The 14,411-nt window shown below is 39.7% G+C and overlaps 2 protein-coding genes across 2 annotated transcripts in view; both read left to right on the forward strand.

Annotated features, from left to right (window-relative positions):
* LOC145439851 (microfibril-associated glycoprotein 4-like) overlaps nt 1-6,490 on the forward strand; it is a 45,085-nt gene extending 38,595 nt beyond the window's left edge. Inside the window, exons 2-7 of the mRNA XM_080317502.1 lie at nt 1,000-1,282; nt 3,256-3,342; nt 3,419-3,567; nt 4,365-4,461; nt 5,506-5,605; nt 6,101-6,490. Of these exons, the coding sequence (XP_080173628.1) occupies nt 1,033-1,282; nt 3,256-3,342; nt 3,419-3,567; nt 4,365-4,461; nt 5,506-5,605; nt 6,101-6,422 (1,005 nt within the window). The 5' untranslated portion in view covers nt 1,000-1,032 and the 3' untranslated portion in view covers nt 6,423-6,490. The remainder of the gene's footprint in view (nt 1-999; nt 1,283-3,255; nt 3,343-3,418; nt 3,568-4,364; nt 4,462-5,505; nt 5,606-6,100) is intronic.
* Nucleotides 1-14,411, forward strand: part of LOC145439855 (uncharacterized) — a 366,083-nt gene that overhangs the window by 39,117 nt on the left and 312,555 nt on the right. The window lies entirely within an intron of this gene.

Below are 14,411 nucleotides of genomic sequence, written 5' to 3' on the forward strand. Positions count from 1 at the left end.
AAATCAGCGACTTTTGCAACTCCACTGTGAATAAAATGAGTATAGGCCGAACTGCGTCACGTATTTGGGACACATATCGTTTTGCAGAGATTGTCCAAATCCATGCTTCTAGTGATACAATGTATCAAATGTAAATCCTTATCCTCAATTAACTTAATGAATTTCCAAATTTATCTCCTCATCTATATACCTGGGGCTGAAATTCCGACAAACGTTATTATATAGAGCGCTGTTCTTACAAAGTGTTTCCAGAAACCCGCGGGATCCCAAGTCAGTGTCATGGGCTCAATGGATATCAAGACACGCGCTCACATCATTCATATGATTTATGATGTCTTGGTCATCATTTGTAGCCGACATTAGTACCGATCAGTAGTCGAATTGTCACTATTGTGGTTATATGTTGTATTGGCTGTCACAGGACTGGTTGGGGATCGAAATCAAAACCCCGTCCTTCTGAAATGCTGATTATATTTTCAACATCTATAAACTTATCTGTAATTAAGCAATTGGCATCACGTTGTTGAGTTTCGACCGCTCAATACGATTGCACTTTCCAGTGTGAAGCTATTTGAACTGGAACCTGAAAAGGAACACCAGACGTCACATCGATTTGCAATTAATGTTATTTAAATTGTTTTGTTGTCAGTGAATATCATATTTTAATGATTTGGTTCTTCTAACTCTCTGTTGATAGGCCTACACAGTTCATTTTGTACACCATTCAGCTATACTGTATTATATGAGATGTTTACTTGGATGTCTATTGGGGGAGAAGTTTTCTTCTGTGACTGAGCGAAAATTTGGAGTTGGGAAAGAACCACTGATCGAGTGACAACCCTGGGACTCCAAACCTGTACACTGTTACGGGTCGTTACGCCACTTGCGTATCGAATCTGCTTAATATTTCTAAATCTCAATCGATAGTTACTTCAATGTGAAATGAATCAAGATTCATTTACTCTGCATTGCATCAAAGTGACATTGACTTTTCGTTAGTGTCTTATATCTACCGCGCTATAATTGTATATTATGGCGATGAAGAACAAGGCCCTCATTGCTGTGATCGCTATTGATTTAATTTTGGCCAACATAGCCTCTTGCCAAGATGGATTTTGTTACAATGTCGGAAAGATGCACCAACATTGCATTGATGGAGGATCGACATTTGTGCGGCCCCGCGTTGGCAAAGCTGGACCTAAAGGGGAAAAGGGAGAGAGTGGGACTGATGCAGTGGTTGACTACGGCACGATTCAACGGATTGTCGATGATGCAGTTGCAGGTAAACATCCTAGTTATAGAGGTGGGTATCATTCATTATTCGGTGAAGGAGAGTCAACAGAAGGAGATAGTCGAACGTCAACTGCTCGATGTACTGGTCGGAAATTTCATTGGTCACTTTCACAACTGTTATCCGCTTGAAAAGAGCATGTAATAAAGTAATTTACGCCGTCGAGGCCATGGATGCCTTTGGGAATATGAGGAGATTACAGGTGGGTATGAGTTCACAGGAAATCGACAGCATATGTCACATTATTCAATGTATTTCACGATGATCTAAAGCGGGATTTTGTAGATAAGCACCGCGCAGTAGGGCTGTTCAAAAATAACTTTTATCCCGGATTCCAGCCATTCACTGATTATATTGTCAGGTTACCCTAAAAAACGCTTCACACCAACGAAAAACTCAAATAACTCGGCTTCTACTTGTCGAAATTTACTCGAATTTGTTTTGCACCGTCTTTGAAGACAGCTCAACAATTTCATGTAGTTAAAAAAAATGATTTTTTTTTAAATTTTCTCTAATAAATTAAAAATTTTAATAGGATCTGCGGAGTCTTATACTTGTTGAAGTCGAACCAAATTTGGTGTGCAGCGTTTTTTGGGCTAACCTGACAATTTAATCAGTGAATGGCTGGAATCCGGCAAAAAAGTTATTTTTGAACAGCCCTACCGCGCAGCTGTTGTACCACGCACTACGCCACTTGGAGGAAGTCACAGGTGGACAGAGTGATAAGACAGATTTTCATGTTTTGTCGGCATAAACAATATCGCAATTTTTCCCAATCAGAAAAATGTTTTGTTTTGTTACACATCAGTGTTATTTGAGAGAAGAATCTCATTTATAAAAGTTTGGAAACTACTGATTTCATAAGACTCATGTCAAGATTCTCCATAATTGTGCGAAATTAATATGAGCCCAAATCGTACCGATTTCTTCGTATATGGCAGGGGATCCCAGTCTGTGGCCCATGGGCATATTTTAGAGGGCCATGGAGAACGTTCAACAATTATTATATCCAAGTCTAATCTACTTCAACATGACAAAGAAATGAATTTTAATACCCATACCAATAGAGCACTGAGCTATTTTATGAACCTGAGTTCACTTTCTTTGTTTAACATTTAAATATCTTACTCTTAATATTTCAAACTTTGCACATTTTCCACCCCTGCTAAAAGAGGGAAGTATAATAAAGTTCTATCAGGCAATGAGATATCAACATCACAAAGGAATGTGCAAGCCACAATTTCTCTTATATCCAAACTATGCAAAGCGTAAGCTATCTTTAATGAAACCGGCATGTCATGGTTGATGTATGGGCCTACTTGTATTTCCCGTCAACATATTTTCGTGAATGTGGGTTTTCAACAATGTCACTTTTGAAGAGAAGGCAACGCAGTGTCTTGTAGGTTCAATATGACGTGCGACTGGATTTTTCTGCCACCACACCAGTCCGTTGTTTGTGATTTAGATTTGTAATTGGTATGTCACTTCCAAGGCAGTTCATTTCCAGGCGTAGATCGGGAAGACAATGGGTATTTGAAAACTAGATTGTCACATAGACTTCCCCACGTCTGCTATTCTCTTGATCAACCGACGTATGGTGCAATTCAAGATTACGCAGCGCGCGATGCGGGGTACATCGAACTCCCGAGGGATCTTGGCCACTGGCGCTACAGCAACTTAAATTTGAGGATTTTGTAAAGGAGTCCGAGCCCTTAACCCTAGATAGGCCACTGCCTTGACCTCTAAAATACATGTTTATGCTGCCACGAGAATAATTAGTCCGGTCGTCAAGAAAACTTACTAAGACGTTGCTGCAATATCGATTAAATTAAGTACAAATTTAAAAATATGTCAAAGAGCCATATCTTATACCCAAAAGAGCCATATATGGCTCGCGAGCCATAGGTTCCTGACCACTGATCTAAAACATACCCATAGTTTCACTCAAGAATGATTCATTTTAGATGCGACGTCATCACTTAAGCAAAGCTTCTCTGAACTGAAGAGTATTGTGGATATCAATAAAAGAGAAATTGAAATTTTGGCGAAAGGTGCGACAAAGTTTTATCACAAAAGAGCGTACCAAAATTAATGGCATATATTCTATTTGCTATACTTGTTCCACAGATGCTAATAAACACAGAGTGGACTGTAGTAAAGTGGATCCATCTACCTACAAATCCGGCAATGAGAGTCGGGGATTGTTTGAAGTTTATATTTCTGGACAACTGATGAATGTATCCTGTGATCTTAGTACGGATGGCGGTGGTTGGACTGTACGTAGAAGATTTTTCCACAAACTCTTTTCAATTTCATCCCACTGCTATAGGGCGGGAGATAACTGTGGTTAAGATTGTGATTGTCGTATATACTCCCTTGTCGTTTGTTTCGTGAATACTTTGAACTCACACGGAATATATTTAGCCCTTCGTCAGTATATTAATTGGGAGTGAGTTTGATATATCTCTACCCCTCTCGAATCCCGATCAAGGCACCAGTAGTGTTTTGAGGTTTTGCCTGATTCCACTAGTCTTTGATCTATTCAAGTTAATATATAATCTGCGATGATGAGTTGCTACAGCCGAGGTAGGAGATATTCGTTCAGTGGTTCTTAAACTGAGAGGTGTCAGCTCGTGGTATTTACTCAGTGTTTAATTTAATTTCATATTCGATAATTATTTAATCAATAGCCATGCTCATAACCTTCAATGCCATCAAACTATCCGTTAGGATTAGTAGCATTCTGATTACTCTCTTCAATATTTTATGATATCACGATTTGGGGGTAGCGAAATTTTTCACTATCAAAAAGGGGACGTGTCTAACAAAGTTTGAGAACCACTCGATTAGTTTAATCGTAAGATCGAAGACTGCAATCCAACTCATCTAAATTCTGTTGCTTCTGTCTAAGATACAGGCCTATTATATAAGCCTTTTTATGGACCTTGCAATGGTCGTCTAAAGCTGTACAGGAAATTATGAGCCTAGTGTCAACAACTCCGTACTAGTCAAACGTATTTTACTTTATGCACAGAAAAATGTATGTTGCTACAAAATCATGCTCTACTTCCAGGTCATTCAAAGACGAATGGACGGTAGCGTGGATTTTCTTCGAAATCATTCCGAATATCTCAATGGATTTGGTGCTGTCGATGGGGAATTTTGGATAGGTACACCAAAAAGTAGCTCTGAGGCAGGGGCGTCAAAGTCATTTTCACCTCGAGTCAAATGTAGTGTAGCCTACATGTTTATATGGTTATATCGGGACTACAATATAAAATATGTATTTTAGTATTCATTACCTTTCGACTACTTTTGGTAATATTATACGAGGTCGATGTATTTTATTATGTTTCGTAAGCAGCCGAATTTAATACTCGAAAGTTCTACGTAAATAATTTATGGTGCACACTTGGCACGATCTCTTGATTTTGATCAAACATATGAGATTGAAAGGGCCGTAATTCACAAACATAAATCTAGTGTTATACTGTAATAGAATGCGTTCATATCCATTCATACACCTGTGCCGTGCAGGAATGGTTTAATTCCTGTGGCTGATCTTTGAGTTGCGAATTTCCAATTTTCAAAATGATTTTCCTTTGGCCGAAAATTATAAATTTTGCTTAACTATAGCTTTTGATCATTCAATTCATCTTTGAGCGTCCGATTTTTATCGGGCCATGGTGGGCCACATAAAATAACCACGGGGCCACATTTGACAAGTGAGTGAAACGTTCAGCACCTCTGTTCTACGTCTTGGTATACTGTTCACCGATTGAGCCAACAAATTTTAAGCCACTTCTATGATAATGAAGAATCTTCTTCTGGCGAAATTTCGGCTTCCTTGCACAGGTAGCACTATCCCATCAGTGAGACTGAGAAGGTGAACAAATGACGACAGCATCGCGGCAGTCAACGACGAAATGCATGGAATAATTTATGCATGCATTTATTCTTCGGCATCTTTCCCGACGTTCAGCATTATTTACATAGGCCCACTACCATGTTTGCTGACGTTTTAAATTACGCATGCTAGCTATATCGTCCTATCCACTGGCAAGCTGGACGTTGACGCTTGATTGTTCGTTATTACTACTGCCACTCAGGGCCATACTTTTCCGGTATTTTCTGATAATATATGATGTCATATTTGGATGCGGAAACTGCATTGCCTTGCTAAGTAGGAGCACTAACTAAATTTTGAATTGAAGGACTGAAGAAACTGTACAGCATACTGCAATCATCAGACAGGTTCCAATTACGAATGGACATGGAAGATTGGGATCGTCTGGCAACATATGCAAAGTATTCGTAAGTATCAATTGGATATTCTAGAACTAAAAATATTTGGCGATCCATTAAAACTGCATCGGTTATCAATTCACCATTAAACCGTTGTTTTAGTTGTGGTTAACGGTATCTTGATAGGATCGTGGCCTACGAAAAAAGTCAGACGCGACTATAGTATAAGTAAAAACGGAGTTGAAATACTGCGGCGTAAATAACTCGACCGTAAGCGTCATAACCCTGATCTAAATGTTTCCAATTTGAGATAGTACGCTCGACGAACGATTTCTGATACAGTTGCTGGTAATGCAGTAATGCAGGACCGCAGTTTTGGCACCGTTGATTTATATTCTACTGTACCATATCAAGGTTGTGGCCGCACGACCCGCACAGTACGATACAGTTTCAGTAGTTACAAAGAGTAAAATAGGTGAAATCAAGTACATTTTGTGCCGTAACTTAACGTTTTTTTTACATTTTCTGACGTGCTGATTCGAATTTTTTCTCGCCGATTTTCAGGACATTTGACATAGGCGGGCCTGCGGATGATTACATATTGACCGTTAGCGGATATTCTGGAACTGCTGGTGATTCGTTACTTCCGCAAAACGGGCAGAAATTTTCTACGAAGGATCACGACGTTGACGCCGATGCGAGAAACTGCGCAGCATTGTACAAAGGTGCATGGTGGTACAGCAACTGTCATCAATCCAATTTGAATGGACTTTACCACAATGGCGGACCGCATAAATCGTTCGCTGATGGGATAAACTGGAAAACTTGGAAGGGATACAACTATTCCTTGAAATTCGTGGAAATGAAAATCAAACCTATAAACTAAACAGAAACTCGTCTCATTGTGTCTGTATAATTAATGTAAGAAACTCCATTAAATATATGATTTTGACCCATAAACTGCTGTTCGGTGGGTGTGCTGTTGTTGTAGTAGTTGTTGTTTGCGTTATTCACGGTGGTTGTCGATTGCTACGTTGATAAACATCTGGCCAATTTTCTTCAGTTTTATTCCGTAACTGCCAACGTGTGACACGGCCCACTTTTAAGCTTTTATATGACACCACTAACTAGATGGCGAGGTGGAGCCTAGATAAATCTCCAACATTTGGGTAGGAATTCTGGAGTCGACGTCGATCGGACGCGAACCCGCAACCCATTGGTATTCCAGCTGTTGATTATACCACTATACGCTATTTCGCCACGGTGGATTGGTGTGCTAATGTGCTTCAATTATCTTAATTGTGACCAAATATATATTTTCAACTGACAGGAACGCTAATACAAAGTGATAAAACAATATAAAACAATGGCAATAGTTCTGAACGTGTAAGGTTTGGGAATTTCGGAAGAATGGCGAATCCTGAACAATTCCAATGTGCGTCTGATATTGTAAAACTACAACGCTCCAATAATTCATGTTCGTACACACGTTATGTTAATTGGAACACAATTGGACAGATTTTTTGATGGTATTGATTTGATGAAGTGAAGAAACTCCTCAACTCATTTAACTCATAAATGCTGAATCGTTGTCATAATCTGCATCAAAATATAGCGGATGTTGGCTAGTATCGCAAGAATCTACTTACCAATTAATTCTTTCTCCGTTTAATGGTTTAATACATTACTAGATGATATCATAGCAGATTCATATCTCTATTAGTGCGATAACTTGTCATTAAAAAATTGAAGTCACAGTTGGTAGTAGACAATGCAAAGTTGTGGATATTTTTTCTATAGTAAATCCATTTCAAGATAGATAGTAAAAGAAGCGTAGCAAGGACAGCTTATATATCTGTATGTTGGCCGATACTGCATATCGACAGGTCCAGAGTACATCAAAATAACGGCTAGCTGCAAGACATAACACAGAGGTGTCAAACTCAACTGACGTCGCGGGCCGGATTTAACACTTCAAATCGATTGCGGGCCGAAAGAAAATTCCCCAATCCCAAAATACCTCAAAATCAATGCTCTTGTTTTTCATTTGAATATCTCATTAACCAGCCTATCTACACAATTGTATATTACAATGTATTACGAATCACAGGGACTCTATTTTAGTTGGACCCTTATTCGCAAACAGTTGAAATGGCAAAAATACTGTTATAAACCGTTAAAATAGTGGCTCTAACTATGATATAACTTGGCATATGTCTATGCTCCCTTTGTTTTAGTGGTATACTGGGATCAAACCTGCATATGCTCTGTGAGGAATGCAAAAGATTTATCTGCGTATATATATATAAATATAGTTAGAAAGAACCTATACACGTTTCTATACACTTGATTGACGGGGGTTGACGAATTCATAATTGCTATTGCCGCGCACATATTCCCCAGCGCGCTCATAGACCGTGCGAATAGGTTTTGGCGAAGGTGCTGACCATTTTTGTAGTAATCATTATGCAAAATGGAGAGAAGGGGTCGCAGATCATTTTCAAATTGAAATTTGAGGTCGCAACGATAAAAAGTTTGGGAATCCCTGGCTTACGCCAATGATATGACGATGAAGAGCCTATACAGGTCATGGGTGTCAAACATATTGCCCGCCAGATGATTTCATCCGACCCGCGAAGCAATTCTAAGTAGATTAGAAAATGATTGTATTATCCAGCACATTTCTAACGAATGTTTAGAATTTTAGTATGAAATACTTCAATTAAATAATCCATCAGGATAACAAATGTCGATTATGCTCATTGGCCACATTACAACCATTCGACAGCGGTGTTGTGGTTTCACTCTGATTGCCATTAGGAACCTTCGCAGGCACCGACACCCAATTCCGGATAGGAAAAAAGTGCACATGCCCACTGACGTCAGAGGTTTATAAAAAATGGCGAAATGTAGATTTTCACAGAAGAAAAAACGACGATGAGAAACCGTAAATGCAGGTTACACGGAGAAAAATACCAACACATGTATAATTTAAATACTTGTTATCGCAGTCCTATATCAGTTTTGGCTCAAAAGGTCCCCGTTCTTCCGAGTCGCGATTAGGGCTGGGCACAATGATTCGAGTACTCGAATCTGAATCGAGTATTAATTTTATTGATTCGAATCGAGTAGTAAAAGACAATTTTTTCGAGTACTGAAATTATACGGTCCTCGCGACTGAAAGGTAATTTACTAACGAGAATTATAGTTTTGATACTATTTTCCACTGAGGAAGCCTTGAAAACTTGAATGTCCGTGTCGCAGCATAAGAGACATAGTACAGAGCTACGAACGTTACTGGAAATAACACATTTCCGAAGTCATGATCATCCCACAACATTGCCAAGAAGTGCAATGAAATCGGTATGGTCGAAAAAATACCAAAGTATCTTTAATGTGATTGATAACAGGCATTGTTCTTTGTGGTGGCATCAAAGGTACATATTTGAACTTTGACATATTACATTTTGTTGTGATGTCATAATGAGTGATACTCGAATACTCGACTCGACTCGAAGCGTAATACGGGATTCAGAATCGAATCACTCAGGTACTCGATTTTGCCCAGCTCTAGTCGCGATTTAATACTGAGGAGGATTTCATGGAGACACAAACATTGCGGCCAATATTTTATACGAGATACATCGACGACATTTTCATGATATGGACCCATGGAGAACAGTCACTGAAAAAGTTTCATGATTCAATGAACGAATTTCACCCTAACATTCGCCTGACCATGGAGAACTCGATGACTGCAGTTTCATTCCTCGACACGCTTGTCAACATCGAAGAAAGTCGAATTTTCACGTCACTCTACCGTAAATCAACGGACTCTGGTAAGATTTTAAACTACCACAGTTTCCATCCAATACACTGTAAAAAAGGAATAGTCTATAGCAAAGCCCTTCGAATTCATAAAATTTGCTCGAAGAAAGAAGACAAAAATGAACATTGGGAAGTTTTGAAACACGAACTAATCAAATCTGGCTACGATCAACAACTAATGAGGAACCAAATAAAAAGGGCCCTCAATGTACCACGAGAAAAGCTCCTTGATTGCAGTCGAAATCACAATGAGGAAACACAAGATCGCAGAGTACCGCTGGTCACTACTTATTTCCCGGGAGCAGAAAAGATCCGTAAGATTTTACGAAAACATCAGCGTATACTAATCAACGATCCGAAATGCAATGAAGTATTCCCGAGAAGACCTATTTTAGCCATCCGGCAACCACGCAACTTGCGTAACATTTTGGTAAATAGTAGGCTACCTCGGTCAAGACGAAAAAATGGCGTGGAAAATTGCGGACTGCCATCATGCAAGACGTGTGCTATTCTCAATCACAGCACCGTGATTACAAGAGGACCCGCCCGGCACAACACCCAAGGCCATTTTGCTTGTAAATCAAGTAATGTCGTATACTTGATTCGCTGTCGAAAAGGATGTGCTAATGCGTGGTACGTGGGAGAGACCAGTCAACCTCTCCACAAGAGAGTGAATGGTCACCGACATGATATCTCGAAAGGTAACAAATCGAAGCCTGTCGGTGATCCTTTTTCTTCCGCTGGGCACTCGGAGAGCGACATGACTATCAATGTATTGGTCGGGAACATGGAAGACTCTACTCTCCGCAAGGCTACCGAACAAAAATATATCGACAAATTTGATACTTTCCGACAAGGGCTGAATATAGATAGAGGATGTATGTCTCACTACACCATGAATGCTTGACTCGACACCTTTTGTTCTTTTCAAATTGGCATATAAACACCTAATCCAATCCGATTTTAGGCACACAACTCACTATTTGCATTTCAAATCTAAACTTGATATTTGTGTCTATGACGTCATAAAGTACGCGACTTTGGAATCTAGAATTTATCATTCCGTATGATGTCATAATATGCACATGTTCAAATTGAAAATATTTTTGCGTTGCTCTTTTTGCGTTACTTTCGCTTCGACACCTGATAAAGGAGCGGCGCTCCTGAGACGGACTTTCAGCATTCCCGTGGCCACTTACTGGCCACGGATAATTTCGTGGCCGGCCACAGATATTCCGTGGCCGGCCATGAAAAGTGCTATTCTGTGGCCGGCCATGGTGATTTTCATGGCCGGCCATGAAATTTCGGTATGACCGGCCATGAAATTTCCGTGGCCGGCCATGTCAAACTCATTCTCATGGCCGGCCATGACTAAATTTCATGGCCGGCCATAGCCAAATTTCATGGCCGGCTGCAATATATCAAGTTAGTATTGATGATAAGTAGTGTACGTGGCCCAATCGTGGTCAAATGCATGATCAATTATGTTTTATTATGGGCGTACAGTAAATAGAACTAGGTGAGAGCGAGAGTTTAGCTCAGTTTATATGCATTTTCTCCCGAAATACCGGTCGAATAGCGATACAATGAAACGATATGAAGAAGATGAAACGATCTGTAATAGTCTCTATATATCAATTAAAAACACACAAAATGATGTAAAGAATGCATTAAAAAGGGGTATATCCGCGAAATGAAACAGGAAATAATGGTATAGAAAGCTAGAAGCGATGAAGACATTATCAAAATTGGTAACTGGTAAGTGTTGATTTGTATCTCTTTTTTTTTTATAGAAATAGACCTAAATATTCGGCTGACACTCGTCACAGCTAATCGTATGCAACTGCATGGACTTGAAAAAAAACAATGTATACCAGATATCTGTCAGAAAATCCCTATAAGTTCCCCAAAAGCTGTGAAATTCACATGTCATTCTGTGGCCGGCCACATAACAGCTCGTAGCTCGCTGTGGCCGGTGCTTCCCCCATTCTGATATTGATTTTCAACCGTAAGATGTGCAATGTGCATTGTGCAGTTGCAATCGATTGTAGAGTTAGTTTTATTTTGTAATCATGCAAACCTACCATTAAACAATGTGATGATGATAATGTCCTTCATATTTCAACGATGTTTATCGTTTATGATGAGTCTGCGATGCGAATAAGTGATACATATATATCTGATCATGCAGTTTAAGGATGTAGGGCAGGGGCAGTTTAAAATCTTTCGTGGATTGCCCTGATGAGTTTATGAATAATACAATAATGTACTGGAAATTTGTCTTAATTCACTGCAGATTTTTTCGATTTACTCTTAAGTAGATTCGACTATATACCTCCTTGAATATAATCTATGTTTCATCGAGATACTGGATCGGTCAATATGCGGTCATTTTACCTGTTTTCTTGTTTTAAATACTAAATACCGTAATCAAAGTACCCGAAAGAAACAATTAGGGAATCAAAGAACCTAGAATATGTGGAAAATACTCTTTCAAGTTCCAGAAAAGCTGTGAAATCCACATAAAATTCTGTGGCCGGCCACAGAGCAGCTCGCTGTGGCCGGTGCTTCCCCCGATCTGATATGTCTTTCCATCGGTATAGAGGACTTGTAGTTCCAAACAATTCCATAGTTTGTTATTCTTCGTATAGCTGAATAGCTGTGAATTGGATAATGCCAGGCTGATACAATCCTTCCTTTCTGTATCAGGTCTATGATGAGTCCGCGATATACGGTTATATACATATTTGATTATCGTACTGCTATACAATACATACTTGATTATCGTACTGCTATACAATACATACGACGTTCAAGATCCTCAACATCAATGGAGCTTGCACTCATTTGCACGATGAGAATTGTGTCGATGAATCTATGAATATTTCTATGCTGTAGCAGCACTTGAACTTGACACACTGCAGATGTGCTGTAGATGTATGAATAAAGGCAACGATGTAACCTAACCTAACTGTAATATTGGTAAAATGTGGGGCTTTGTTCCCACAAATTTGATTTTGGTCACGTTTCCGACCCTATATAATTTGTATGTATATCCACCTAGGTGCCGTTCTTCCAGGTTGAAACAAATAATGTACGAATGAGATGCATGTCGCAGTCACTACCGATGCCATGTAAGCTAGAGGATACTTGATTACTTGGGTGCAAGGATCGTTTTGTATCGCAAGTCGTTGTTAGATCAAGCTGCTAACCGATGTGGTGGGCATAGGACGTAAATGTGCCTGCTATATAATTAAATTACTGTTACAATAATAGATAACTCCAGATACTTTGCGTCATCTAATGCAGCACCATCGATCGATGCGACATCAAATGCAGCGTCATCGATCGATGAAAAATGCCTATGCCAAGCCTGCGAATTGGCCAATAGGCATGATATTTGTGGTTGATGCAGAGAACAATGGAATGTTCCCCAATCAATGTTCAGGGAACAATCTTGATGACACAGACAAGTCCAAATCGTTCATTATAATTCGACATTTGAATGCAGCGCAAATACTTATAGCCGTGTAAAGTGCATCTGATCTCTCGTGCCCCTGGGTGTTTTCTGTGAAAAGCATGTATTGGACATATTGCATTCATGCAACTACTTGTATATGAATTGTGAATGATTGTAATCATATCTTCAATTGCTTCAGATTTTGTGAAATTGGTCACGGAATAAACAAACTTTTTGTAGAAATATATGCCGGTTTCTTTATGTAGAAAAGGAAAGGGGGCAGGGAGTCAGGTTATCTACGGTTGCGTCACTAATGGGCTTGGGCGATAGAGATGCGAAGAAACTGCAAGGCTATCGAGTCTGTACCACGGTTTTATCTTTCCACACAATCCCATTGCGTTGATCGCCTGGCGTGGAAGCTGTGTGGACACCAGTTTTAATGTAAAGACGTTTGTCTGACCGAGCAATAAGATGTACGCTCATACATTACTTTATCAAATATTTATCTAGATTCTAGGAAGTTCAAGGAACGTATGTTTCGGTGTTAGTTTACAACGCACCGCCTCAAAGTACTTTTTCAATAGTCAGTGGGAATTGAATTCATTTCTACAGAAGGTAAACACGTGTAAAGCTGTGCAAATTTTGAACCCATCCCTAAACTACTCAATAAAGTGGTAATGCAACTTAGGTACGTGCGATAATAGTGGAAGTCGTCTATACAAACCTTGCCGCCAGCAAGTTCGTTGCAAATGAAGAAGATCTACTTGACTATTGTCAAATTGGATGCAAAGGGCCGATTTGATCCAACTAGATATGCGAAAATCACGAACTGGCCATGAACTCGTGGCCGGCCACAATGAATTCTTATGGCCGGCCATGAAATTCACTGTGGCCGGCCACGAGACAACGCAGTTTCATGGCCGGCCACGAGATATTCGTGGCCGGCCACAAAAAAATCTGTGGCCAGTAAGTGGCCACGGGAAAGCTGAGACCCCTACTGGCGCTCCGAAAGCTCGTGTAACTAATAAAGTTATATTCATTCGCAAGTGGACGTTAAATAGAGTGTGAAAGCTACCAAGGTCTTAAGTTTATATATATCGTCTGCTATCGGCGCAACAAAATATTAAAAAGATTTAATACTGATAACCCAAATTCCAACAACCACGGTAATGCATACCTAGGGCTGACGCCAGATTAAGGGTAAAGCAAAGGGAGCATAGAAATATGCCAACGTAAATCGTCGTTACAGCCACTTTTTTCGCGGTTTCTATAACTATTCACCCAGCCAATAATCGAGCTTTTTGCCAATCCCTATATAATCCGTAACATATGTAATATACATACCATTAGGCTTGATAATAAAGTAGGCCTATTCAAGAAAAACGAGGGCATATATTATGACGTAACATTTTGGAATCATTTGATTGATCCGGCCCGCGAGCGATCTGAAGGTTTGAATTCGGCCCGCGACCCATGTTGGGGTTGGCCCCCCTGCTATAGAATAATCTTAAACGCAGGTAGGAATTATGCAGTCAACCTTGGTCGGACTAGTAGGCTATACTCACATCTCCACAACACACCACTTTA

This window comes from Botryllus schlosseri, chromosome 5, assembly GCF_051294905.1.
Source record: "Botryllus schlosseri isolate E-star chromosome 5, Bs_hap1, whole genome shotgun sequence".
Taxonomy (NCBI): Eukaryota; Metazoa; Chordata; class Ascidiacea; order Stolidobranchia; family Styelidae; genus Botryllus; species Botryllus schlosseri.